This window comes from Mytilus trossulus, chromosome 14 (genome assembly GCF_036588685.1).
Source record: "Mytilus trossulus isolate FHL-02 chromosome 14, PNRI_Mtr1.1.1.hap1, whole genome shotgun sequence".
In the NCBI taxonomy this organism is placed as follows: Eukaryota; Metazoa; Mollusca; class Bivalvia; order Mytilida; family Mytilidae; genus Mytilus; species Mytilus trossulus.
The window spans coordinates 18946894-18974413 of record NC_086386.1 but is presented as its reverse complement, the minus strand read 5'-3'; the positions used below and the strand labels follow the sequence as shown (position 1 = coordinate 18974413).

Below are 27520 nucleotides of genomic sequence, written 5' to 3'. Positions count from 1 at the left end.
ATACCATATCTTCTTATATCTATATATCGACACAAAAAAGGTTGACTGCTGTGGTTTTGATTTCCTCGAGTGAGAAACGTCCCTTATCAGTAGCGTCGACACACTGGTTGTAAAACTCATCAATGGTACCAGGCGCATCATCTGATACACCACACACCTATCGTCTGCATAAGAACCACAGAACCGCCCCCCCCCAAAAAAAAACAAAACCCAAGGAATAATCAAAATAATTATCACCAGTGCATTATATTAAATACTATATACATGTACATGTATTTATGTATACTATCGATAGTTTATTTTGAAAGAAAAGAAGTCAACCCTAGTGTGAAACTCTTCTAAAACATTTACGAATAAATTATTGACCTCATGTACTCCTGGAATAAGTTGATCCTCAAATGACTGATATGTTTGTTTTTGTGTAACAAATGTGTTTCGACTGTCTGAAAGGAGTAATGTTCTTCATCGGGGACAGCTAATGCATCAATTCCAATAATCATAACGTGTATATCTTGATTGTCATGATAATAATGAGTCAATAACTGGTATCATGACTTAAATGATAGGTAAATTAACTACCCATTCACTTAATGAATAAAACAACCAATGGCTAATGTTTTATTTTAGAATAGATATGGCTAGAATTGAACAAGATTTCCTGAAATTCATTAACACTATGGTGAAACAGATACTAGAATTAACTAACACATACGAGACATATGTATACCAGTTATAAAATTGAAAGAGTTGTACATTTCGGATATATGATCTAAATAGAAATTATAATGGCTCTTCCTTGTGTCCCATCATTATGTATAGTTCAGGGATTAACTGAAATAAAAATAAAATAAATTAAAACCGATATTTCTAGTTGTTCTTGTAGTATTACGAACATTATACAGATCATTAACTTCAAACTTGAAGAAAATTATGTCGCTCCGTTTAAATTAACCTAGCTATATAGTCTCTGGTGGAGAGTTGTCTCATTGGCAATCATACAATATTTTCTTTGTATATATATTGTATGTTCATACTTATTTGAGTTAAATCAGAAATCTAAATTATTACGCCGAGAACACGTACACAAAACTTAAACGTAGCATGAATGCATACAACTAACAATGAAAGGTTTGAGGGATTGAATTATCCAAAAGATTGTCGTTGCATTGATATGGCATACATAAGAACTATCATATCCATATGCAGTGACTCACAGAAAGTGCACGTCTCTATCAGAAGCTTCACAAAGTTATATAGTATTAATGCCGTCTGTATTGCACATTTGATCTTCCTCCTTGTTAACTCTTCATAAAAAGTTATTTCAAAGACGTATAATTAAAGTTTATACTATTATTAAATAACTGCTTTTGCATTCTAATTATATATGATTGTCTGCTGGCCTTCAGTGATGGAAATTGAAGACAATAAAAACAAAACACGTGCACTATGCAAATACTAGGGATTCTGAAAAGTTTAGCATGTATGTAAACTGCGTTGGCTGCGACTTTCGAAATGTTCACGAGTGTCAACAAGTCGATTCAGTATGGTTCAAAATCGATGAAGTCGCAGTAATGTCATACTTTGTCTGTAGTTTGCGTGATTGCTAATTGAAACTTAATACCTTTCATCATACGAAGAGCGCTCACATTATTAAAACAAAAATTAAATCAAAAGATAATACCTCTGTAGATGGAATTTCTCCAACCGGCACCACACATCCTGGTATTTTCTCCTCTACATTTCATAGAACATTGGGTGTCAGGAACTCTTGGGTAGTTTTTGTTATTAAGTTTATTTCCACAGAAGCATTGGCTACCATTCTGTAGATTTAGATACAAATGATTAATTTCAAGTGTTGAATCAGACAAGTCAATCAGGAAAATTGAACCAAAAAGGAAAAAATGTTAATAATTATTTTACAAATCTCTATAAGCAAAATGGAATTGCACAATAATAATCTTGATATCCAAATTTATAGAAAATACTCTTTTAAACTATGAATGTAATCCCTACATTTATTATATAAGATAAAATATCGTATTTTAAAGCAAAAATTTCAATCGTAGCAAAAATACCAAGATATGAAAACATAAAACAGAAGAGCCTTACAGAGGGTCATGTGTATTGCGAATACTTACTTGTAAGCCTAAATATTCGAAGTTTACACACCATGAACGACATTTCTCCAGATTCATGTCAGTGAGTGAGTAACCTTTATATAGCTCCAGATGCCTATTGAACTTATCAATAAAGCACCCAATATAACCTACAATGGAGCATCAACATTGGCGATGTCAGCAATTGAACAAAATGTACTATATGATTTTAATTTGATAATAACTGAACGAATAATAGTTATTTTAAACTGGTTGTTGGCTTTATATAATTTGGTTCATAACATGTAATAAAATGATTTACCGATTCGTCCTTTTTTATCGGCACATTCGGGATTTGTTTGTCAGGTGATGCACATATTTGAAGAAATGTTCAACCTATCCACGCTCTTGAGCTTGAAATGAATACATTAACTTCCGTTGATATCCCTTTTTATACATATTTCGAAATGATTCACTAGTTTAGAACATCAGCTACTTTCTATAACCTCTAATGAATTGACGCTGCCAGTTCGTCCTCGACGAGTTTGAATATTACTTTTGACATTTTTGTCTCTCGTTAATGTTTTTTTCATTGTTTTGGGTTGGCAATATATTGTGTATCCCTCTGTTCTGTCATATGTTTATTTTCAATTCTTTTTTTTCTCTATCATATGAAATAAAAAGGCAATATATAGACTACAGCTCTTACCTTCATATCTGAATTGTCTCAGTTGTTCTATTCTTTTATCAACGTATTGAGCAAATTCGCTACCAGCAAGATTGAAACTAGCAGTTCCAGTTATAGTCACTTCAACAGCAGTGACCTCTTGGTTGTAAGACATCAAAGCCAGAATACACAAATGCAGTAGTGCAATCATCTTCGTTCACTTACTTGTTTCTGAAAAATTATTAGCTTGTACCAATGATGTATATAGATATTTTTTTCTTTCGTTGGCTACTATTCTTTCATTTTATATAGACTAGCGGACTATTTGGCCTTATTACATAACGGATCTTTAAAATTGAATGATTGTCGTACGATCATTTATAGAACAAAGCTATTTTCCCCTTAAAATGTGAACTTCCATATACAGCCGTGTGAGGACAATTAATTCGGTAAAATGACACATTTATGGAAAATCTTGACTCTTTGATTTGGACTTCTTTGGCAATAGTTTAAAGCTCTATAACCAATTGAAACAGCTGCAGTATTTCTGACTAGACACAGGATATATCAAGAAAACAAGATGGGTTGAACCTGGTTTGATTGCTAGCTTAACCTCACCCTTATATGGCAATGTTAACAAATGTATCGCTAACATGACAACGCTACGTGACTGGAATGCAGTACAACCAAACGGTAGAATACTCAGCATAGAACAATGCACACATAAATAATATAAAAGTACATTACAACATGAAAACCGCAAAATAACAACGAGTAACAACGAACATCCTCTATTAACGTCAGCAAAATATTTGTATTTTTAATGAGTTTTGTTTTTGTATAATAATGTTGCCTGTTTGTTTTGTTTGAATTTCAATTATTCGAGATTAAACACTTTAAATAGATAAACAAATAACTGCAAACATAATATGAATAATATTGCTTTACATTTATGGACATTTACTATGGTTCTACATTCTGTTGACCCTTATATTTTGGCATTGCACACGATCATATTTTCTGTGTCTGTTTATGGCGTCTTTACAGAAAATTTACTTGATTTATTTTTTTGGGATGTTTTAGTTTAAGTTACTGGATTTTTATAAGCTGGCTTTGGTCTTTGAAATAGTTTTCGGTATTTACAAAAATCACTATGATATAATAGCATCTTTGTACTTTAAATATAATTTTTGCAAGTGCTGTGTCAATCTAGTGAATCAAGTCTTTTCAACTAATCAATACGTCAAAACTAACGAGATATAAATTGTTACCTGCATGACATTTTTAAGACCTATGGTTACGACTGTTAAAATACCACCCCCCCCCCCCCCCAACTGAAATGACATTAATAACAATGTCATAAAGACATACATATATATAGAACAAAATGCTTTTTGTTTTTGATATTATCAAAAACAAAAAAATCTTTATTCTGTGTTTCGGTAATTACAAAACAAAAAAAACAATAATAGAGAAAATAACAAAGAACTTTTTTTTTATCGCGTCGAATGACGGTGAATCACACTTGACGTCACGGGCTGCATTTCGTAATTTAATATTTTAAAACATTGCATTTATAAAAAGTCATGCGAATTTCGAATGCAATTAGGTCCTATCCGGGCACTCGGTTTCAAAATCTTGTTTCCATCCGGGTATTTTGGTTCTAAATCTTGGGTTCTGTGGTTCGAAACCATTGGAACTGGTAAAGCATCCGGGTTGTTTGGTTTCAGAAACTCAACTTATTGGTTCTGTCCGTACACTTTTCCAATGTTCCCGTTGAATTTTGAGTACATATCCGCAAGTATCCGAATAGAAAGATAGAGTGGGCCAAAGACGCTTATCATGTTTTATTTCATTAAACATTTCTAAATCGACGGATAATGAAAATATAAGGTAAATATTTATTCACTTCTCATTTTAGTTAATTCGATTAGGACTGGACAAAAACGTATCATCTTGATATACATTTATATGAACCTAAATATATATACTATATTGAAAATTCTATTTTTTAATCCGTCGTTCCGTTTTCAATTATGTTTTCCCTACTCATCACTTATTCCTGTCATAATTTTTTTTTAAAGTTTTAAAAACACTTACTTAGGACATGCCGTTCAATTGGCAAATGATATGTGCATATAGCTACTTCACGACTTGCATGTATATTTGATTGAACATTCATTTTCAAATTTTATTTGATTAGCTTTATAAGTGGAAACAGTGTCAGATTTGCTAGAAATACATGTGTACAGTAGTATATGAAATAAATCTTTTTGTTCAAAACAGAATGTTAAATGACATATAAAAGATAAAGTACTGTCAGAACAATTTCAGTTTCTTACTTCAATCATTTGACCAAAAATAAGTCGAGGACCACATCCCGGATGCGGGATTTGCTCGCTTCGTTGAAGACCCATTGTTGTGTCTTTGAGATAATACCCAATGCAATTCTCATTTTATAAAATAGTACAAAAAATGTATCAGTAAATAAATTTGTAAAATTGGACACTGCTTGTGAAGGGGATGCATATATAAGCATGGCTTTATTTGTCCAAAGTGAAAAAATCAAAATTAAGATTGAATATTTTTGATGTAAAATTATGTATTGGTTGATGCCAGTGCTGGAGGATGGCAATCCTTGGGTATACACAGTCCAATAGTCAGAACTTCTGTGAAGGCGCCGTAGAGAAGGAGACATAAAGTGTTACTTTGTCCTTCGTCCCATGCATACGTCAAAAACAAAAATTTGCCTCAAAGAAATATTATGAAACTTATATCCAATGCTTGTTATCACAAACACGTTGTCAATATCAAATTTTGAAAAAGGGTGGTACTACTTTTGCCGTTCATGAAATATTCCCTTTTAAATCATATATAAAAATGCTTAATTTTCAGTTTCCGTTCTTTACCTTTTATTAAAATACTCAAAGCTTATTACAACAACAACAAAAATTTGATGGCGTCACTTTTTTCTGTTCATGAGTTATTAGATATAAGAAGATGTTAATGATACAACTTTCCATGCAAGTTACATTTTGTAAAATTTATGAAACCTATACGGAATGCTAATAATCATACAACGGTCTTAACTACGTGATACTGCATCTGTATGTGGAAGATGACTTATGCATATTTACAGGCGGGGGCACCTGTAGTCAATTATGAACATTTTCTACATTTTTTTAAAACAGGTCCTTTACTGTAATTTGCTTTCTTTTTTTCAGGTTCTAAATGCAGTTTCGAAACAGATAGTGATAAGTTAAGATATATGAGACCAGTAAAATAAGGTATATCACTAGATTGAGCTCTCTGTCTAAGTATACGTTTAAAGGTTCTTTGCATTGAGTTCAGTTTATTGTTATGCGTATCCCTTCTGTATGGATTTTTTAGGTTTAAAACAGTCCATTATATCTACATGAATGTACATAAAATAAACTGTAAGCTGAAATGCTTGAATCAATGTATATTATCTATATCACAACTGTAAGTACATTGTACTCCTAACTCAATGTTGGATTATTCATTAATTGTTTACGGAGATTAAAGGGTTTCATTTTCATTTGAACCCAACATTCCTAAAAATTGAGAATGGAAATGGGGAATGTGTCAAAGAGACAATTAAACGGTCAACCTGAATGAATCTATTATCCCAAATGCGTGGGAAACGCAATATTTTATGAATAATAAGTTTTTAGTTTCATTCATCAAACTCAGACAGTACAAGTCTGGCATTCTTCACTTGAAAGGTCACCAAAAAAGCTTAAATACCAACTTTTTAAAGATTCTTTTGGTATGAGTTTTTTTTTTATTCCTGTGAATACTGTGTAAATTGATAGAGATAAGTCACACATGAATATGTGCTCCTGGCTAAAATGTACTTTATATTAATGTCTTAGCAACTGTTTTGTTTGTTCTGTCTAATTCATTTGATGAATTAATGCACTTTTTCATAAACTGCCCTGTACCAGGTCAAGAAAATGGCCATTGTTACATTTAAATTCGTTTCTGTGTGTGTTACATTTCGGTGTTGTGTCGTAGTTCTCTTATTTTTGATACGTTTTCCTTATTTTAAGTTTGTAGCCCGGATTTGTTTTCATCTCTATCGATTTATGAATTTTGAACAGCGGTAAAGTACTGTTGCCCTTATTTGTTGTAAATATTGTACATAATTGTCGTATTCCCTACATACCTATGTATATGGTTAAACTTTATTGAGCATAAGCATATATACAAAAAAGCAGAAACATTTGAAGGCCACCAATGAGTCTTTAGCACAGCGAGCAAATCCCGCAAGTAGAGGATGGCTTCAACTAACTCCTAAACCAAATATGTACTTTTTCAAACTCCACAACAAATAAATGAACTAAAATTAAATACAAACAAGACACACAAAGGCCGAAGGCTCCTGACTTTAGACAGGCGCAAAAATGCTGCAGGATTTAACATGTGTATTTGCTATTTGGTCAGGTTGTTGTCTCTTTGATATAAAAAGTAGAAACATCAAGGAATTAAAACAAATTGCTGTTTGAATCTTTGGTGAAATGCTTTCTAAAAATACTTTATCTAATAATCTAAACCGAGTAAATATTATCCACTACTGGTACATATACTATAAAAGGTAGACGAGGTATGCTTGCCAATGAATAAGAGACCAAATGATATAGAAACTACTATACGTCACCACACGGCCTTCAACGATGAGCAAAGCCAATACCACATAGTCAACTATAAAAGGCCCCGAAATGACAAATGCCAAAAAAAATCAACGGTCCAATTCATGTACATAAAAAAACAACGAAACACAAATATGTAACACATCAACAAAAGACAACAACCACTAAATTATAAGCTCCTGGCTTGGGACAGGCTCATACACAAAGAATGTGGCAGAGTTACAAATGAAAACGGAATCCAACAAATATCTAACAAATACACAGAGTGGCCGTGGCCGTTTACTTGTATATCTTAAAAACAGGCACTTAGTACAGATCTGAGAGTACTTGCAGTTACTGAACTTGTTCAAAGTCAATAACTAATAAAAAAAATATGCCTCTAACACTAAATTCTTACCAAGATTTCTGTAATGTTGATCGAGACCCTCTGGTAAGAAAAACGCACCACTATTATTCTCTAACAGATTGTCATTAGTGCGTCAACAGTATGGATTACTCTTGCATGTTATGCGTTACTTCATTTGAATTTTTAAAGTGTAAGAAAAATTGATTTCTTGTTCCAAAATACATTGTGTTGCACTTTTAAACATTTCCTGCTGTTTTGAAACAAGATTAATGCTTATAAATACATGAATGTATAAATGAACATTTAAACATTACATGAATTGCATTTATTTTATGTGCCAGAAAACATGCACACAAACGAATAAGCTGACAATTATTAAAGTGAAACAGGGATGGGGTATACAAAGTACTGTAAAATAAAAGTTAGAGTATTTTATGCAGTTATTTATATATGGTATTGATAAACATGCATTTTATGATGTTCATGCGTTCTTATTGTGTACTGTTATACTACTGTACCAGGTTAGGGGAGGGTTGAGATCTCACTGACATGTCTAACCTCGCCACATTATGTAGGTAGGTGCTTTCCCAAGTCACATGAGTCAGGAGTCTGTAAATCAGTGGTTGTCGTTTTTTTATGTGTTACATAATTGCATTTCGTTCATTTTTTTTAACTTTTTTTAACATTAATAAGGCCGTTTGTACTGATAAGTCGTTGAGAGTTCAACTGTTTATTGGTATAGACCTCCGGAGAGGGTAAAAAACTGAAAATACAAAATAACAAACATAAGCATACTATTGAGTCAATAAATGTCAAAAAGTAGTACATTCACAAAGAAAATGGTTAGTAAGTTCAATACAAGTAACTCTTGTACACTACACTTCGAAAAACAACATCAATATATCAGAAAAAGGTTACACGTAAGTATCTATATATGCAATAAAAATGACAGGTTGCATATGTCATTGACTGTAGTTTTCATATCGTGCACGATGAAAAATTTACACGTTAAAACTGTGCGGTACTGTAGTTCTAGAAAATTCGAGCGTGACCCTTGTCTACATCGATAAAACACAAAAATAAATCCTAATATGTGGGATTGACAAATACAGAATGGAATTAAAGGGCAAATGCATACATAAAAAATACAAACAGTACTGTAAATTCACAGCGGCAATATTTTTTCATGTCGTGCGTAAATGAGCACCAATAATCAAAAATAAGTTTGCATAAAATGTATAGTTCAACAATATGCACAACGATATAAAAAATGAGCACAAATATAAAAGGTAAACTTACTCTAGTGGTGGATTAAACTTCAAATAGAAAAAACAACGTGCTTCAGTTTTGACAAATATCGAGGGATAAAAGAGACTGGGGAGTGAAATGATACAAAAAGGACGACATGGTCAATTCGGCACTTTACCAAAACAGTACACTCCTCCTCTGATTTCAAAGGAAATCACTACATTTTAAAAATAAAAGGATAATGTCATATGAAAAATTAACATCTGTGTCCCTTACAATGTTATAATAATTGTGTATGTATCAAATATGATTGTCAGAATAAAACACAATGTCACTACATGTATTATAGTTAGTCCACTTCAAGGAGAGTTACCAATTCGGTAATTGGTCTGGTATAAGTTGTGCGCTTTCCGTCTTTGACGATGGCGACTTCAACTTTTCGAATTTTGCCGTCCGAGCTTGGAAATATCCTGTCCACCAGTCCTACGGGCCATGAATTACGTGGCGCATCCTGATCTTTCATGAGAATTAAGTCACCAACTTGTAAATTACGACGGTCAGTTTGCCACTTTGTACGAATCTGAAGTTCATGAAGATATTCGGATTTCCATCTACGCCAAAACTCTTCTGCTAATCCTTGTGCACATTTCCATTGAGATTTCAACATATCCTTTGGACCGAATAAAGGAAACGGTTTCACGTCTGGTGAAGTTTTCATCGTAAGCAGTGACGACGGACTCAAAATACTGGGACACTCTGGATCAGTTGAAACTGGTAGTAATGGTCTATTGTTTATGATGGCCATAACTTCAGCCATTAGTGTAACAAGCACTTCGTGTGTAATTGTCTTACTTTTGTTTTCCAATAACAAGCTGTCGAGTATCCGACGAGAAACACCAATAAGTCTCTCCCATGAGCCACCCATATGATGAGCGTAAGGTGGATTAAATATCCAGGTAGTTCCGGATTTCAGTAAGAATTCCTTGATTGGTCCTTTTTCGACAAATTCAGGGTCAATATTGAGCTCTGATGTTGCTCCAATGAAATTAGTTCCTCGATCAGAACGAAATTGGATGATAGGACCTCTCACTGCAATTACGCGTCTCATAGCGTTGATGAAAGACGAGGTTGACATGTCTTCTATCACTTCGATATGCACAGCGCGTGTGGTCATGCATGTAAACAGTAACGCCCAACGTTTCTGATTAGCTGAGCCTCCTCTAGTTTTGCGAAATACGACGGACCATGGACCGAATGTGTCCACGCCGACATAAGAAAACGGAGGACAAGGGCTAAGTCGATCTGTTGGGAGATCGGACATTTGCTGCCATTCAAGTTTTCCTCTGAGCTTCTTACAAATTATGCACTTGTTGATGAGAGTTGAAATAGAACGTTTCGCACTAATAATCCAATAGCCACCGGCACGGATAGCGCCTTCGGTCAAATGTCTACCTTGATGGTGTATACTTTCATGAAAATGGTGAATAACAAGTAACGAAACATGGTGGTTCTTTGGAAGGATCACAGGATGGTGGGACATGTCTAATGAATCATTTACAGTAGCGTGTTTGAGCCTTCCTCCTACTCTAACGAGTCCATCTGAGCCTAGTATAGGTGATAGTTGAGCCAACTGGCTTCTTGAAGTTACATTTTTTCCTTCTTGAAGCAACTTAATCTCGTCGGAGAAAACATCCTGTTGAACTGAGCGTAGTATTAAATTTACAGAGTCTCTTAGCAGATCAGGTGAGGTAACTCCTTCTTGGTGCAGTTTCCTACGAATGGCTGATTTTATAAAGGCGATGCTTCTTACAAGACGTGTCCATTTAGAAAACTTGTCGAATCTACTACATCCTAATAACGTTTTATTGTCTTCGATTTTGAGATCTGTTTTCTTACAGCTAACTGATGGACGTATTTCTTTGTCATTTTCGGGATCTACTAATAAATGATCGTGTTCATCATGTTTGTCATTAATCGAGAGCAAGTTAGGGCCCTTTATCCAAAGACTCTCTGGAAGATCTTTGGTGCTAATGGACCTAGTAGCTAAATCAGCTGGGTTGTCATTCGTAGACACATGAGACCACTGAGTAGGTTTACATGAAGAACGAATACGGCTTACCCTGTTACCAACATATATGTAGAAGCGTCTTGTTTCGTTTGTCAGGTATCCAAGTACTACACGACTGTCTGTATAATAATAAAATTCATCTGGGTTGATATCTAATTGATCTCGAATAATGTCAGATAGCTCTGCTGCTAAGACTGCAGCGCAAAGTTCCAGACGAGGAATTGTGTGTCCATGAGACGGGGCAACTTTGGCTTTTCCGAAAAGAAAGCTAGTGTTAACAGAATTTGCACTATAAAGTTTGATATATGCGACAGCTGCTATTGCATCTTTAGAAGCGTCTGAGAATATGTGAATTTCTCGTTTAACACTATTGACAAATGAAGATCCATTGTACTTTCTAGATATACGAAAACTTTCAAGTTCGCTCAATGATTGTACCCAAGATTCCCATTGTTGATTTAGAAGTTCTGGAAGTGGATCGTCCCAATCAGAAGTAGATGAAGATGAGAGCATCTGGCGCATGAGTAATTTGCCTCTTATTATCACTGGTGCAGCAAAGCCAACTGGGTCATACAGACTGTTAATTGTTGACAGAACTCCGCGGCGTGTAAATGGCTTGATGTCAGAAGATACTCTAAAGGTGAACTCGTCCAGTTCTGTGTTCCATGAGAGACCTAAGCTCCTCTGCATCGGAAGATCTGCCGATCCAAGGTCAAGGTCCTTGAGATTTTTGGCAAGGTCATCTGAATGAAATGCTTCGAGCACTAACCTGCTGTTAGATGCAACTTTATGCAATCTAAGTCTGCCATTTTCATATAAAGTTTGTTTAGTTCTTTGAACAAGATCAATAACTCCCTCTGGAGTTGCGCACGAGGTAAGACCATCGTCTACGTAGAAGTCGTTGCTAACAAACTCTTTCACATCAAGTTCAGCGTGTTGGACAGTTCGTCTCAGACCATACGTAGCCACTGCTGGGGACGGACTGTTGCCGAAGACGTGTACTAACATCTGATATTCAGTTAGCGGTTTATCAAAATCGTTGTCCTTGTGCCACAGGAAGCGCAAGAAACGTCTATGTTCATCGATGACTCTGAAGTTATGAAACATCTGTTCGATATCAACGGTTACGGCATAAGCTTCTTTCCTAAAACGGAGTAAAATTCCAAGTAGGCTGTTATAAATATCTGGACCTTTCAACAAGACGTCGTTCAAAGATAGTCCATGATGTTTTGCTGAAGAGTCGAAAACTACTCTTACACTTTCTGGTTTCCTTGGATGATACACTGCGAACATAGGCAGGTACCAGCACTCGGTACCTGGCGATAGTTTGGGTGCTATCTGGGCATGTTCTCGGTCTAACAGTTTCTGCATAAATTCTAACACATGTGTGCGCTTTATGGAGTTGCAACGTAAGTTCATGTCGAAAGATTTAGCTCTACGCTCTGCAATTTGTTTGTTGTTTTCTAAAGAAGGTTTGTTGGGTTTAAATGGTAGTGGAGCGATCCAGTGTCCATCATCTTGTTTGAAGAATCCTGATGACATAATGTTTAAAAAGGTTTGATCCTCTATTGACGTGCCTTCCTTTTCGTCTAGTTGAGTCTTGTTGAAGATTGGGTCTAATTTCACTGACATGTGGCTATCACACGGGGACAATAATGTAGGTCGTCCATTGTTCAAAATTACAGTTTTGTTTACATTTACAACATTTTGTCTTCCTAGGCATACATTCCCTACTATAACCCATCCTAAGGGCAAATGTTGTGCGTACGGTACCTCGTCGACTCCTATACGATGTTCAATAACATGGTGTGCTCTAATTAGGTCACGGCCTATTAACATCTGTATTTCAGACTGATTGTCGATGTCAGGAATACAACTTGCTATGTCCATCATGTGTGGATAACTTGAAGCTACAACAGATGACGGTATTTCTTCCCGGTTGTTTGGAATGTCATTACATTCGATAATTTCAGGTACGTTAAGATTAGATGATCCGTCAAGTGACGCTAACATGTATCCGGAAGCTCGTCTTCCACTCGTAATGAACCTTCCTGCACAAGAAGCAAGTTCATATTCTGTTTCAGTGTCATTTTCGCCGAAGAAGTTGAAGAAATCTGACGTTGCTAAAGTCCTGTTGCTTTGGTCGTCGATCACACAGTAAACAGTTTTGAAATGATCTGGTCTCTCGGAGTGATATACTTTGGCGAGTACTATCTTAGCACATGATTTACTTGTATTGTGTATCGAATCACATATTTTGGTACATTTGCTGCTTATTTGTTCCTTAGAATTCTCCTCCTCGTGCTTTTTCTCGGGTTCCGCTGTAATATCTACATGTAAGGCTGACGGATGGTCACGAGAACCACAAACACTGCATTTGACATCCTCTTTACATTTGTCACGGAAATGTCTCTTAGGTCCGCAACACTTGAAACACAAACCTTTTTGCTTAATTAAATCAAGTCTCTCTGACAGTGGTTTAGTACGAAAACCGCGGCATGAGTTGAGCGTATGGTTAGTTCCATGAAGGGGACACAAATCCTCTTTTGACTTCTGAATACTAGTACTATTAGGTGGTTTATTAACACTGTGTCCAATGTCTGTTTTAATGCTTGAAACTTTCGCAGGACTTCGATTTCGGTTTTGTACTCTTGTGTGTTTAGATGTGGATGGTTTTGTGTCTTGATTGTCATATAAAAATCCAGGGTCATTACGCACTTTAGCAATGTTTTGCAAAAATGGCACGAAGAAAGAAAATGGCGGATATGCTCCAAAGTTTCTTGACTTATAACCATTGGCAGTAGTTGTCCATTTTTCTTGAATACTGTAAGGTAATCTAGTTACAAAACGATTCACGCCTAGAGACGAATCAAAGTAAGCGAATGTGGTGGCAAACTTTTCATCTTTGCGGATTGACTCGATCTCAGCGGCTAAGTCCGCTAACTCGTAGAGTTCTATTCGGTTATTGTTCGAGAGTTTGGGAAAGTTAACTATACGTGAGTGAAGTGACGATTCTATCATCTCTGGACTACCGAACCTAGAATCTAAGCGTTCCCATATAAGACGCACTGCAGTAGCCGGATTATGAGCATTAGCACATCTAATGTTCTGAGCGTGCTGTTTTGAGCTCGGTCCCAAATACTTTATAAGAAGGTCCAACTGTTCCAATGGATTTGTATCTAACTCAGTCATTATGTGTTGAAAACTAATTTTCCAAGATGAGTAATGTGACGGCTGGTCGTCAAATGATATGAGCCTAGATGTGATTAAATCTTTCTTCACCATGAACTTGGCCAATTCTTGTGCTTCGTTCCTCTGAGTTGGAACAAAAGGTTGTGCTGTAGGATTCAATGGTCCTAAAGAATGAATAGGAATATTTACATTGTTCACTTCAAGGTTATGTTTGCTCAAATGTAAGGAGTGGTGTGAGCGCTGTTGCTCCACGAATTCTGCTGTACGTTGTTCTGTAATGTTACGTGTATCTAGTATGTTAGCACTACAGTACTTTCTTTCAGACATTTTGTTTTCGTTAGCATGTTGAACTACTGGATCAGCGATCCTTGGTGGTTCGTAACTTTCACCATAGTCTTTAAGATCGAAATCCAATGCCTTCTTAACAGCTTGTAATCCCGACTCAGCTTCGTCAACGTCTCGCTTCATAGCGAGGACATTTTTCTCTGCTTTGAGTGTAGCTTCGCGATGCAACAACTCCGCCTCCTCTTTAGCATATTTAAGTCGTGTCTTAGCGGTTTCAAGTTTCACTGTTTGTTTAAGAAACTCTGATTGAGCACTTAGTGATGAGTGTCTTGTTGACACAGTATGACGGGAACTATGTTGGGAGCTACGACTTTTATGAGTTCGTTCACTATTTTCTATTGATCTTCTAGGTAGCAATTCACTTAGATGTTGTTTGACAACTGATATCTTAGCCTTTAAAGCATAGAATGACACTTTGAATGATGCATTCTCACTTTCACTTTCTCTTGTCCTATATGATTTTAAGAAATCAAAATATCTGTTAGCTTCTTTCTCATACTTTTCTGACAGTTTCAGAAGTTCCTCTCTGTATGTTGATGCTGTGGACAGGTCCACCACTGGGTTATCTTCAACGTCTAATATAATAGCGTCTATATCTCGTTTTATAGTTCTAATGATATATTGATGTCTTTCGTTAGATTGTTCAAAAAGATGGTCTCCATCTGACGTTAGTGTCCTTGAAGATCTGAGCTGTCTGTCAGAAACGGATTCTGAGTGTGACATGTTGAATCTATCTTGGGTTCATCTCTTTAATCTAGATTTTTTACTGTACTGATAAGTCGTTGAGAGTTCAACTGTTTATTGGTATAGACCTCCGGAGAGGGTAAAAAACTGAAAATACAAAATAACAAACATAAGCATACTATTGAGTCAATAAATGTCAAAAAGTAGTACATTCACAAAGAAAATGGTTAGTAAGTTCAATACAAGTAACTCTTGTACACTACACTTCGAAAAACAACATCAATATATCAGAAAAAGGTTACACGTAAGTATCTATATATGCAATAAAAATGACAGGTTGCATATGTCATTGACTGTAGTTTTCATATCGTGCACGATGAAAAATTTACACGTTAAAACTGTGCGGTACTGTAGTTCTAGAAAATTCGAGCGTGACCCTTGTCTACATCGATAAAACACAAAAATAAATCCTAATATGTGGGATTGACAAATACAGAATGGAATTAAAGGGCAAATGCATACATAAAAAATACAAACAGTACTGTAAATTCACAGCGGCAATATTTTTTCATGTCGTGCGTAAATGAGCACCAATAATCAAAAATAAGTTTGCATAAAATGTATAGTTCAACAATATGCACAACGATATAAAAAATGAGCACAAATATAAAAGGTAAACTTACTCTAGTGGTGGATTAAACTTCAAATAGAAAAAACAACGTGCTTCAGTTTTGACAAATATCGAGGGATAAAAGAGACTGGGGAGTGAAATGATACAAAAAGGACGACATGGTCAATTCGGCACTTTACCAAAACAGTACACCGTTAGTTTTCTCATTTGAATTGTTTTACCTTGTCATTTCGTGGCCTTTTATAGAGGACTATGCGGTATGGGCTTTGTTCATTGTTGGAGGTTGTACGGTGACCTAAAATTGTTAATTTCTGTGTCATTTTTGTCTTGTGGTTAGTTGTCTCATTCATTTGACAATCATTCCACATCTTTTTTATATGGGTTACACGAGTTAACCCTCTGGTATCCTGGTTCCCGGTACTACGTTCAAGGTATTAGCTAATAACGATACTCTCTTATATTAGTATATGTGTAACGTACTGAATTTTGCGATCGGGAACAGTCTAACCACTCGGGTCAACTTCGGTTTTATTAACTCGGATTATTTTGGTAAAATTGTTTACGTTACTGTGCAGGCGCGCTAGACAGCTAAATTGAGCAATAACTTACGAGTCAAGTAAACTCTTCAAACCCTTAAGAAAAAACAAAAATGCTTTTATACGATCATCTTAAATATTCATATTTATGCTCCATTTATGGGCATTATGTTTTCTTGTCTGTGGGTCTGTTCCCCTTTAAGTTTTGGGTCGAGGTAGTTTTTGATAAGGTTGAAGTCAAATCAACTTGAAACTTAGTTAACATATTTCCTATGATATGATCTTTTCAATTTTAATTCCAAATTAGATATTTTATCCCATTTTCACAGTCCACTGAACATAGATAATGATAGTGCGGATGGGTATCCGTGTACTCGTGCCAAACGTTTGAAGGTAGAAATAGAGCAATCAATATTTCAATTCACCTATATTACAATAAGGCAAGTAGGATGTGCTAATCTGAAGGGGTGAATAGCGTGGCTATCTTAAGATTCGAGCGTCACAGATGAGTCTTGTGACTCGGATGGTGAGTTGTCTTGTTGGCACTCATACCATATCTTCTTATATCTATATATCGACACAAAAATGTTGACTACTGTTTTTCCCTCGAGTGAGAAACGTCCCTTATCAGTAGCGTCGACACACTGGTTATAAAAACTCATTAATGGTACCAGGCGTCTCATCTGATACACCACACACCTATCGTCTGATAAAAGAACATCAGAAGCGCCCCCCTTCCGCCCCCAAAAAAGCAAGAAATTACCAAAATAATTATCACCAGTGCATTATATAAAATGCTATATACATGTACATGTATTTATGTATACGATCGATAGTACATTTTGAAAGAAAAGACGTCAACCCCAGTGTGAAACTCTTCAAAAACATTTACGAATAAATTGTTGACGCCAGCCGACATGTACTCCTGGAATATGTCGATCCTAAAATTACTGTTGTGTTTGTTTTTAGGGTAACACATATGTTTCGATTGTCTGAAAGGAGCAATGTTCTTCAACGGAGACAGCTTATGCATCAATTCCAATAATCATAACGTGTATATCTTGATTGACATAATAATAAGGAGTCAAATTGAATACCTGGTATCATGTCTTAAATGATAAGTAAATGAACCACCACTTCACTTAATGAATAAAACAACTAATGGCCAATGGAAAGTAAGTTTTATTTTAGAATACATATGGCTAGAATTGAACAAGATTTTCTGAAATTCATTAACACTATGCTTAAACAGATACTAGAATAAAATAACAGATACGAGACATATGTATACCAGTTTTGAAATTGAAAAGAGTTGTAAACTTCGGATATATGATCTAAATACAAATTATAATGGCTCTTCCTCTTTCCTTGTGTCCCATCATTATGTATAGTTCAGGGATTAACTGAAATAAAAATAAAATAAATTAAAACCGATATTTCTAGTTGTTCTTGTAGTATTACGAACATTATACACATAATTAACTTCAAACTTGGGGAAAATTATGTTGCTCCGTTTAAACTAACCTAGCTATAAAGTCTCAGTCCTGTGGAGAGTTGTCTCATTGGCAACCAAAGGAAAATATTGTATGTTCATACTTATTCGAGTTAAATCAGAAATCTAAATTATTACGCTGAGAACACGTACACAAAACTTAAACGTAGCATGAATGCATACAACTTAACAATGAAAGGTTTGAGGGATTGAATTATCCAAAAGATTGTCGTTGCATTGAAATGGCATACATAAGAACTATCATATCCATATGCAGTGACTCACAGAAAGTGCATGTCTCTACCAGTAGCTTCACAAAGTTATATAGTATTAATGCCGTCTTTATTGCACATTTGATCTTCCTCCTTGTTAACTCTTCATAAAAAGTTATTTCAAAGACGTATAATTAACGTTTATACTATCATTACATAACTGCTTTTGCATTCTAATGATTGTTTGCTGGCCTTCAGTGATGGAAATTGAAGGCAATAACACAAAACACGTGCACTATGCACATAATAATAGGGATTCTGAAAAGTTTAGCTTGTATGTCAACTGCGTTGGCTGCGACTTTTGATATGTTCAGGAGTGTCAACAAGTCGATTCAGTATGGTTCAAAATCGATGAAGTCGCAGTAATGTCATACTTTGTCTGTAGTTTGTGTGATTGCTAATTGAAACGTAATACCTTTCATCCTACGAAGAGCATTCACATTATTAAAACAAAAATTAAATTAAAAGCTATACCTCTGTAGATAGAATTTCTCCAAGCAGCACCACACATCCTGGTATTTTCTCCTGTACATTTTTTAGAACATTGGGTGTCGGGAACTCTTGGGTAGTTGTTGTTATTAAGGTAATTTCCACAGAAACATTGGTCACTATTCTGTAGACATAGATAATAATGATTTATTTTAAGTGTTGCATTAGACAAATCAATCAGAAAAAATGATCAGACACAACGTAGAGATAGCTGCACTCAATGTTCTTAAAATTAGATACCCGTACTAGGGGGGAAAAAACTCATCACATACGGTTAATACATGTTTTTAATGCACTTTAATGGTTTGAATACTATACTAAAGTACATGTATGTCAAAGGCAAAAGTTTGACAACTTTTCTTAAAATATCTAAGCACAAAATAATGATTATACCCTATAAATAGAAATACTCTTTTAAACAATAAATATAATTCTTAGTTTTATTATACAAAATGTATCTTATTTTAATAATGTTTTCAGCTATAACCAACTTCAAACTACAGAAAAAAACGTTTAAAAAGTTGTCATGCTATTTTACTTTTGTGTACCCGAGATATGTCTATTTGTTACATCACAGTTGAAGACCAAAAACAATATGAAATCGTAGAAAACAAAAATATGAAAACATAAAACAGAAGAGCCTTACAAAGTATTATATATATTACGAATACTTACTTGTAAGCCTAAATATTCGAAGTTTGTACACAATGAACGACATTTCTCCAAATTCATGTTATTAGAGTTACTTTTATGTTGCGTCAAATGTCTATTGTGCTTATCAATAAAGCACCCAATATAACCTACAATAAAGCATTAACATTGGCTTTGTCAGGCACTTGAAGAAAAAAAATGTACAATTTAATTTTAAATTTATCATAAATTAACGAATAATAGCGACATCGTCACTTCTCATAGTTATTCAAAACTGGTCGTTGGCTTTATATAATTTGGTTCATATAATGGAATGAATAATTTACTAATTGCGTCTTATTTTTTATCAGCACATTCGGGATTCGTATGTCAGGTGATGCACATATATCAAGAAATGGTAAACCTTTCGCCTCTTGAGCTGGACATTAATACATTAACTTCCGTTGATATCCCTTGTTATACATATTTCGAAATGATTCACTAGTTTAGAACATCAGCTACTTTCTATAACCTCTAATGAATTGACGCTGCCAGTTCATCCTCGACGAGTTTGAATATTACTTTTGACATTTTTGTTTTTCTTTAAAAAGAGTATGGTTTGGGCAAATAAAAACATTAGTATACTGTTGTTCGTAATTCATAGATCGATTGAGAAAAAAACCAAATCCTGGTAACAAACTAAAACTGAGGGAAACACAACAATTATAAGAGGACTACGACACAACAGAAACACAACATTAAAATGTAACACATACAGAAACGTACTAAAATATAACAATGGCAATTGTTCTGAATTGGTACGGGACATTTGAACTAAAAAATGGTGTGTTGAAACTGTTTGTTGCATGCCAAACCTCCCGATTTTTTTGCAATGTTAAATATAACATTGAAATGACTATCTTACACATAGGACTACAATACACATAAATGGGAGAACATATAGAACAGAGAAACACAAAAATGATTGCTGAAAAAAGATGTCAGGTTTAAAATTCAATACGCCAGACGCGCGTTTTGTTCAAACAAGACTTACCACTGACTCTCTGATAAAAAAAATCAAATGCCAAAAAAAGTACAAAGTTGAAGAGGATGAGGACCCAAAGTCCCAAAAAATTGTGCCAAATACGAGTAGGGTTGTCTGTCTCGGATAAGAACATCATCATCATTTAGAATAATTCATACTTTTGCAAACAGTAAATTTGTATAAATGACTATATAATAGATATAAATGATAAAATCGGTGACTTACTACAAAATAAGAAGTGATAGATGAATAAAATCAACCAGCATATAATATTTCACAGATGCCTTAAACAATCGATAAACGCACAAATTAAAGTGATGTCAAATTTGAATTTTTACAATTTTCCCCAACAAATAGGACAGAATTAGAATAGAACTCGAGATTAGGTTTGTAATGTTAATATAACATTTATTAATAACAATGAAAATTACAGTACTAATTTATATCAAATTGTTGTAGCTATTAGATAATTAATTTATTATCTAGCTATGTCGGTATTTGTTCTAAATCAAACTGTAAACCAAATATATCGTACATATGTACTTGAACCAAACTGAAATCTTATTAATAAAATGGATGATTAATTATCTCTACAATAACACACGAATACAACAGAAAGATATAAGATTTTCAACTAAAACGATAAGTATTGTTTATCACTTTTATCTGTCAGATGTTTATTTTCAATTATTTTTTTCATTATATAAAATAATTAAGTTATACGTAGACTGCAGTTCTTACCTTCATATCTGAATTGTCTCAACTGTTCTATCCTTTGGTCAATATATTTGTCAAATTCGCTACCAGCAAGATCGAATTGAGCCCTTCCGGTTATTGCCACATCAACAGCAGTGACTACTTGGCAGCAAGATACCAAAGCCAGGACACTCAAATGCAGTAGTGCAATCATCTTCGTTCACTTACTTCTTGCTGTAAAATGATAAGCTTGTATTGAGGATTTAAAGATGTAATAAGCACTCATTTTTTCGATAAATCTTGCAATGCGTATACTTGTATTTTATTTGTAAGCCGTAAATGGTTGTTAATGTTAGAAATATTTAGTGAATAAATTAAAAAAGAAAAAGTGTGATGTGTTAGAAATTTTCATTTTGCCATTAAGTTTGATTAAGAATTTACCGTTTTAAATTTTTCATCGGAGGTCAGTACTTTTGTGAGTTTACTTTTTACTGGATAAGCATATGTCAATAATATCAATAAGGCATTAAATATTATATTTAACATTGCGTATAAGGTATACAATTAATTTGAAGTATAACAGGTATTATAACTTACCAAGTCAAGGCTTAACCGAGCACTTCAGATTTGAGGTGTATGGAAAATTCTGACGGATTACTTATATATCAATCTCCTTTCGGAAATTCGTTTAACAGGTCGGGACCCCTACCTTATATGGAAATGCATAAATTAGCATACTTATGTTCTCGCACATGTAATTGTTTATTTACAGGTGACGCAATTTATTTTTACCTAGGTTTTTGACCAATCCACTAAATGAGTCACAATGCATGATGGACTACTACGTGTTTACAATCAACCAAGAACACGTGTTATTTACTGAAATACAATACATTTTTTCGTGCAATGCGGGATTCACAATTTCGCTTAGTTTTTCATTTTGTGTATCCTCATTTATAGTTCGTGATATAAAGTATTACTTCCATGCTCAGATTAACGAAGAGTTGTTTCTATGCGAAGAAAAAAGGATTTGAATTACCCGATATATAGCCATTAACATGTTTGATGATGGCACAGAGATTTCATGTATTTGTCCACCAGACAGCAACGAAACAACAGCGAAAAAACACAATTACCCATGAGACAAACTTACTAGTGTAAAGTAAGTCGTCGATAACACCCGGTGCTGATATTCACGAGTACAGCAGTGTTCGTATAGATAATTAAAGGCAAATGTGGGATCCTTGAATTGTGTGTTCGTAAAAAGGAGCGAAGAAATATTTACATACATGGCAGTGTTAACAAAATCGCGATCTATAAGTATATTTTTTTGGTCACATTTCATTATATGGGACTTCCGAACTGTTCCCTTTGTTTTGAAGGTAGTAAAGTCAGCAACTGTAGAGTTTGTTCGTTTTTTTAACGGGCTCGGACATTTGTCAAACTGGATTAAATCATTAAAGCTGATTTCTTATACCTGCAAAGTAAAACTTTGGTTGGCTTGCTTGCTTTGTTTGTATAGTTGTTTATACAAGCTTTGAAAATAAGATTGACATCTTTAAACAATATATATATATATATAGGCATTACTTTATAAATTGTTACTTGGATGGAGAGTTGTCTCATTGGCACTCGCACCACATATTCCTATATCTATAGTTTAACTTGTATATTTTATATGTTGTACAATATACAAACAAAGCAAGCAAGCTAACCAAAGTGTTGCTCTACACGCATTGGGAAATAAGCTGTAATGATTTTATCCATATGTATGTGCGACAAAGTGGATAATTTGATGTTTTGTGAAAATTCCATCGTTGGATCTATAATAAAAAAGGAGATATGATAGGATTGCCAATGAGACGGCTGTCCACAAGAGATCAAAATGACACAGAAATTAACATTCATAGACCACCGTACGGCCTTCAGCAATGAGCAAAGCCCATACCGCAAAGTCCGCTATAAAAGGCCTCGATATGAAAATGTAAAACAATTCAAACGAAAAAACTAACGGCCTTAATTATATAAAAAAAAATGAACGAAAAACATGTTACTCATAAACAAACGACAACCACTGAAATAAGGCTCCTTTACAATATGTATCTTTTTGATGGGATAGATTTCTCGTCTTTTTGTATATTTAATTTGGGCCGTTTTTTGTTTTTGTTTTTTGGATTGTTTTACACGTCAAGTAATGTTTGGGTCATTAATAGCTTACTTTTCAGCATTGAACCTATGACTGCTTACTTTACTTAATTATGTCTTTGTTGTAAAGATGTCTCATTTGGCACTCATATCTCATTTTCTTATTTCTATATACAAAGCACGTTTTAGAAAAAAAAATTATAGGTAATATGACACCCACTATTATCCAGAGACTTTTAATATTGGAGATATTTTACATATGTCAACAGGACAGCAGCCGAACGAAAAAAGCCCTCCGAGGTATATTTTGTTATAAAATTAGCAACAAACTGATATTATCGATGGATGAAACTATAAAAAATGTATTGAGCTATATACCGTACCTGCTAAGTGGCGGATCCAGGGGGCGGGGGTTCCGGGGGATGAACCCCCTATTTTTGGAAGATCAGTGCATTTGGATGGGAACATGAAGTGGAACCCCCTTTTTAAAATGGCTGGATCCGCCCCTGTCGCTTTCATAACACTTATGTTTAGCATACTGAATATTTTGATGTTCTTAGGGAGCTACCATTTGATTTTTATGGGGGGATAGGATGAAAAATTTTGTCCTGCATTTTATTTTAGCTGTAATCTGTCCCGCCTTTTTATTTTTCACTCTGTTTCGGTCCTGCCTTTTTTTTTTTTTTTTTAGTTTATCCTGACTTTTTTTACCTAAATTGTCGTCCCGACTTTTTTTTGCAAGTGTCTCATCCTGCCTTTTTTTTTTACTCAAAACTCCTGTCCTGCCTATTTTTTTTTAACCTTTTTATGCAGAAAATTATTTTTTATTAGCACATGTACTCCCCCAGAATCCGACCCTAGTTAGATTTGTTTAAATTCAAAATACCCACCAATTCATATATTTATATTTTTCTAATCAATCTTATATTTGACATATCAAAAACGGACCCCATTACAGCGGCACTTTTGTATAATTAAGAAACTGTAGTGACTCTTCTTTCCAGGAAGTTGAGTCTATAACCTTAACTTTGATTTTTGATTACTTGTACTTAGCTAAACGCGTGGCAGGAGACATAACAATACCGGGCATCCGACCGTCCGGTCTTGTTAGAACTCGCATGTGTACAATTCTTGCCACTGAGGTTGTGAAACTGATATCATAAGCAATATGTCTTTGACACTTTCGAAAATAAGTCGTAATCAAATATTTTTAACCAGTTATGACCCTTTGAAATATAAATGTAATGGAAATCCCATTTTAAGATATGGAAAAGAAAAAAGAAAAAGAAAAAAGTGCTATTTTAATTATTCCCTTGTTCCTTGCCCTTTAATAGATAAAATATGATATGTAAAATGCATGGCGGGGAACATTGGAACTTTGTTCTTAAATTGAAAATAAAAATAGTTTTTGAACCTTGATAAAAACGGAAATTCATGAGCCTAGGAATTTTCACGATATATAACAAATTGATTTTTTTCACGTCTTTTACCATGTCACAAGAAAAGATATCAGGATATGGTGTTTTAGCTGTTAGTTGCTTATAATTAGATGAGAAGCCATCACCCCACTACGTTCAATTTCAGAGGAAACATGTCAACGGTTATGCATTTCATCATCCTCTCTGCTTGTCTTAATAAGCCGATAACGTATAGACTTTTTAAGAACAAAAAATTACTTCAAACACTATTCTGCGGTTTACATAAACTTAATAATCCTGAAAGATAGACCAAGCATACTGCTTAGAAAATGACTGGACGTTATCCTCATATTCTCAGCCTTGTTACATTTGGATACTTCTGAGTTGTACTGCTATTTTTTTTTTTATTGTCAAAATGATGTGGATGCTTGAGCATCTGAGCATACATGCAAGCTACGCCACTGCTGACTATACCCGTTTAATTTTCAATCCAACCAGAGCAATGTCTGAAAAACGTTTTTCAATATCATTGACCAGTTCAAGATCCAAAATCAAAACATGCGATAATACAAAATTCTATTTCAGAGTAATTAGGCACGAACAATACCGTAGATTAACGACCGTTACTCCAAAATATCCCTCGGATAAACCATCTGTCTAAATATCGCTATCAAAATGAACTCCATCTCTAAATAAACCCGACATCATAAAATATCTAGCTAGTGTACAATTCCCTCTATTTAATCTGGAACGGAAACATAATTTAACATTTTAGAATTGTTTGCCTACGAGATCGAAAAGAAATATATCAAATGTAAAGAAATAAATATTTAAGTCAAACATCAAAATACAAAATAAATTAAAATTTAAAGTACAACTTACCAGTACGAAAGTTTTCCCCAATCTGAAGAAACACTGCCCTGACGAGGTTTAAATATCCAAGTCTGGACATTGAGTCTCAAGAACGAGAAAAACGATCCCCGCGAAAAAAGTGACTGGACAACTATAGTAAAATATATAGTATCTAAAAATAGATAAAGGGGAATTTACGATGACCAATAAACGTTACAATTTATCGCTTTCAGGTATTACAATCTTGAGATATATACTAAAATGCAGACGACATGGCTTGTGCATAGATATCAGATTGACCACGTTATGCAATATTTAATTTCAACCATGGCCAGTATCCATCATTTTAATATGAAAGACACCGAAACACAGGGGTTCTTCTTCACAGGGGTTTGTTAATCCTATGCCAAAAATTATGAACTTTCCTCTTGTGTCAGATAATTAGGAAAATGAAGAAATAAAATAAAAAAAATGTGCTTGTGGCTTTAACTGCCTTTTTGATAGTAATATGCATTAACTATATTATCAAGGGCAATTACTTTAATTGCATGATGCCATCAGTTATGTAGACATTGTACTGAATAGTAATTATATAATTTACATCATGCCATTCGTCCAAAGTAATAAACCGGCAGGACACGTCTAAATTTGAAAACTTCCAAGTTATATTAAAATTATTAGGACTAATCCTGCCATTGACTCGGTTATAATTTTGCCGGGGTTAATTATTCTTCATCAAAATGGTTTTGTAAAGTTATTTGTTTTTTGTTATTTTAATAAATTTTGGTACCTAAAAATGACCAGACAAATTTTTAACTGAGTTTGTTATTTAAATGTCCATTCATATTAAAAAAAACCAACCTAAAACCCTACCTATCGCCTGATCTTTTTTTTATTGAACCCTGGCTTTGGCAAACCAACAGTTTTTTTTAATGTGACCCCACATCAAGAATATGATAGACCCAGAAAGAACATGGAAAGATATGGCGAAAATGAGCACCCCACTCTACATGCTTATACTTTGAACAATAACTATTAAGAGGTCATAATTTTTATTGATTAAATAAAAACTACCAACCAAACACGCATCGTTTAAGTTGTATTACATCGTATTTCATTATATTATGACATAGAAAAATACATGATCCTGGACTCATCAAAATCTTTTGGGACTCACCATTTCTTAAAGTGATGAGTCCATGAAAAAATCCTAGTGAAAACCCTGAAAACCAACTTTAAATTTCGATTAATCATGTTAATCATCCATACCAATCATATTTTTTTGTTTGGTCTGTCATAGTTCAAATAATTATGATTTCTGGCAAGACGATTTTTATCTCTTATCTTAGAGGCACGTAGGAAGGCGACCCAGAAAAAAATTAAAATAGCCTTGCCAGACGTCATGATTATTTGGACTAGGTCGATAATAGCAGTTCATGTTGTTCAGATAATTGTAAGGTCTTACATTAGAAGGCTAGCTAGCTGTTTCATTTTTCGCAGTAAGGCTCAAAGCTAAGTTAAATTGGTTTGCAAGATGTCATAATTTTTTAGACTAAGAATAGACCAATGTGCAATTATTGTGTACAGATTTTCCTAATCTTTTTCAAATGGGGCCTGGACACTTTATGCTAATAAAAGCAACCCTGAACACTTAATCTGGAGCTTGACCACATACATGTACATGTTTGATGTACACTCGATCCCCCTCCCCAAAACGGACCAGGGCAAACATGATACCCCAAAACTCTATTCCCACCATTAAATCAATGTGGAGTCCATATTATATTGTCTTCTGCTTAGTGCTGTTGGTATTGTTCAACTTAAATTATAGCATGTTTATGGTCAATTTTGTGCAACATTTTCCTTTTTATATATATATTATACAACTCGTCTAAACATCAACCCAACAATGTTAGATCTAACATTGTTGGGTTGATGTTTAGACGAGTTGTATATACATTATGTACACAGCCATGTATCACCATCATTGATGGC

At 34.4% G+C, this 27520-nt stretch overlaps 2 protein-coding genes across 4 annotated transcripts; both read right to left on the bottom strand.

Moving 5' to 3' along the window:
• Positions 1 to 662: 662 nt before the first annotated feature.
• On the bottom strand, positions 663 to 25676 carry LOC134696290 (sialate:O-sulfotransferase 2-like). Of its 3 annotated transcripts, none has more exons than XM_063557994.1 (5): positions 25556 to 25676; positions 2806 to 2994; positions 2139 to 2266; positions 1682 to 1820; positions 663 to 831 (listed from the first exon to the last, which is right to left on the bottom strand). In XM_063557994.1, the coding sequence occupies exons 2-5, from the start codon at positions 2972 to 2974 to the stop codon at positions 821 to 823; spliced, it is 447 nt and encodes a 148-aa protein (XP_063414064.1). In that variant the 5' UTR covers positions 2975 to 2994; positions 25556 to 25676; the 3' UTR covers positions 663 to 820. The 3 variants fall into 3 exon arrangements, with proteins under 3 accessions (XP_063414064.1, XP_063414066.1, XP_063414065.1); XM_063557996.1 differs by lacking the exons at positions 1682 to 1820; positions 2139 to 2266; positions 2806 to 2994 and adding exons at positions 18725 to 18863; positions 19415 to 19539; positions 21156 to 21344 and having other exon boundaries at positions 686 to 831; XM_063557995.1 differs by lacking the exons at positions 663 to 831; positions 1682 to 1820; positions 2139 to 2266; positions 2806 to 2994 and adding exons at positions 17653 to 17889; positions 18725 to 18863; positions 19415 to 19539; positions 21156 to 21344.
• LOC134695875 (uncharacterized) lies at positions 8495 to 16136 on the bottom strand. The gene is made up of 2 exons (XM_063557344.1): positions 16003 to 16136; positions 8495 to 15466 (listed from the first exon to the last, which is right to left on the bottom strand). The coding sequence occupies exon 2, from the start codon at positions 15356 to 15358 to the stop codon at positions 9380 to 9382; it is 5979 nt and encodes a 1992-aa protein (XP_063413414.1). The 5' UTR covers positions 15359 to 15466; positions 16003 to 16136; the 3' UTR covers positions 8495 to 9379.
• Positions 25677 to 27520: the final 1844 nt, after the last annotated feature.